The 1,871-nt window shown below is 48.6% G+C and overlaps 1 protein-coding gene across 1 annotated transcript; it reads left to right on the top strand.

Moving 5' to 3' along the window:
• The first annotated feature begins 706 nt into the window (after positions 1 to 706).
• neurod6a (neuronal differentiation 6a) lies at positions 707 to 1,645 on the top strand. Its single transcript, XM_071899399.1, has one exon. It carries the CDS (start codon positions 707 to 709, stop codon positions 1,643 to 1,645), a length of 939 nt encoding a protein of 312 aa, XP_071755500.1.
• The last annotated feature ends 226 nt before the right edge of the window (positions 1,646 to 1,871 follow it).

Here is a 1,871-nt window from a genome sequence, read left to right as displayed (position 1 = left end):
ACTGGTCAATATTAACAATAATAATAATTATTATAATTATAATAATATATATATATTAATAATAATAATAATAAAAATGATAATAGGTAGATAGTCAAGGGAAGTGGACAGGTCACTAGTCTACAGTAAATGTTTATAATAAGTCTTATTTGTCTTTATTATTCTTATGTTTTCTTATTTGGTCCATATTAAATTCTTCTTTGCTGTATTACTATTTGCTGTATTACTAGTACTATTACTATTACTGTATCCAATTACTTTTGCTGCTGCAACTACCCAACTTCCCTACAAGATCAATAAAGTTTAATCTTATGTTATGTTACGTTACATTATGTTACGTTATCTAAATAATAGATAGATATTCTTAGGGGTGGACTGGCCACTGTTCGTCTAATTGATAATAATCATCATCATCATCATCATCATCATAATCATAATCATAATAATGACAGTATCCAATATGTAGATGGTCTGAGAGGTGGACTGATCACTATTCGCTTAATTGGCCCATTAGGTAAAGACAGGTGGAAATTAGACCTATCTAATCCATTTTACATATCCATGAATAGTCTCGTTTTTAATGTTAATAAAAACATTCCAATATGTCTGTCCTCCGGAATAGGCTATTTGTTTTTCAGACCGTGCAGACCTCTTATTATATCTCATATGGACCCATTAATTTCTCTGTCTCCCCACATAGGACGACATGCTGACTTTAACATTTGACGAGCCGCCCTCCAACCTGCCGGCCAACCCGTTCAGGACCAGCTGGCCCAGCAAGCCCCCAGTCAAACCAGTCAAACCGGAGCACAGCAGAGCCCTGGAAGACGCGCTCGAGTCCGGGAGGGAGGACGAGGAGAGGGATGGCGAGGAGGAGGAGGAGGAGGAGGAGGAGGAGGAAGCAGAGACCGGTCTGAGACGGAGGGGTCCTCGGAAGAAGAAGCTGAGCCAAGCCCGGCTGGACCGGGTCCGACTGCGGCGCATCGAGGCCAACACGCGCGAGAGGAACCGGATGCACGGTCTGAATAACGCGCTGGACAGCCTGAGGAAAGTGGTTCCTTGCTACTCCAAGACCCAAAAGCTGTCCAAGATAGAGACCCTCCGCCTGGCCAAGAACTATATCTGGGCCCTCAGTGAGATCCTGAGCACCGGGAAGAGGCCGGACCTGCTCAGCTTCGTCCAGACGCTGTGTAAGGGTCTCTCCCAGCCCACCACCAACCTGGTGGCCGGCTGTCTGCAGCTCAACGCCCGCAGCTTCATCCCGGAGCCCGGCGGGGAGTCCTTCTCCCTGTACCCTGCTTACCACCACCACGGAGCCGAGGCGGTGGGCTCCAGCTCGGCGGACAGCAGCAGGCCCCTGCGGCCCTACGGCTCCCACAGCGGCCCCTACGAGGCTCTGTACGAGAGCCCGTCTCCGGACTGCTCCAGTCCGCTGGACGGAGGGGCCCTCAGCCCCCCCATCAACTTCAGCGGAATTTTCTCCCTGAAACACGAGGAGCCGGCTGACTATCGGAGCTGCCACTACGGCCTCCGCTACTGCTCCCTCAGCCAGGGCCCCTCCGCAGACATCGGTCCCTACGACATCCACCTCCGGGGCCAGTTTTACCCGGTGCAGGACGAATTAAACACGCCTTTCCATAATTAATGAACCAGAGAGAGAGATGTTGATTAGAAAGCAGCCTAATCAGCCCTCTGAGAAGGAAAAAAACCATTTATTATTTAGGACAGTGTGCATTTTTGGGGGCCGCTTGGTTGCGGGCCATCTGATGTGCGATCATTAATTCATCTTAATTGAATGCTAATTGTCTGGAGACCAAACGCGTTTTGTCGTGGAATGCTGTGGGCCACGAAGAACAACATGTACTGTGGTA

This window comes from Centroberyx gerrardi, chromosome 22 (genome assembly GCF_048128805.1).
Source record: "Centroberyx gerrardi isolate f3 chromosome 22, fCenGer3.hap1.cur.20231027, whole genome shotgun sequence".
NCBI classification, from domain to species: Eukaryota; Metazoa; Chordata; class Actinopteri; order Beryciformes; family Berycidae; genus Centroberyx; species Centroberyx gerrardi.
Note: the sequence above shows the minus strand (reverse complement) of the source record. Positions and strands in the feature narration are given on the sequence as shown.

Coding starts and splice junctions, on each gene's coding strand:
- neurod6a (XM_071899399.1), top strand. CDS start 707: ATGCTGACTTTAACATTTGACGAGCCGCCCTCCAACCTGCCGGCCAAC.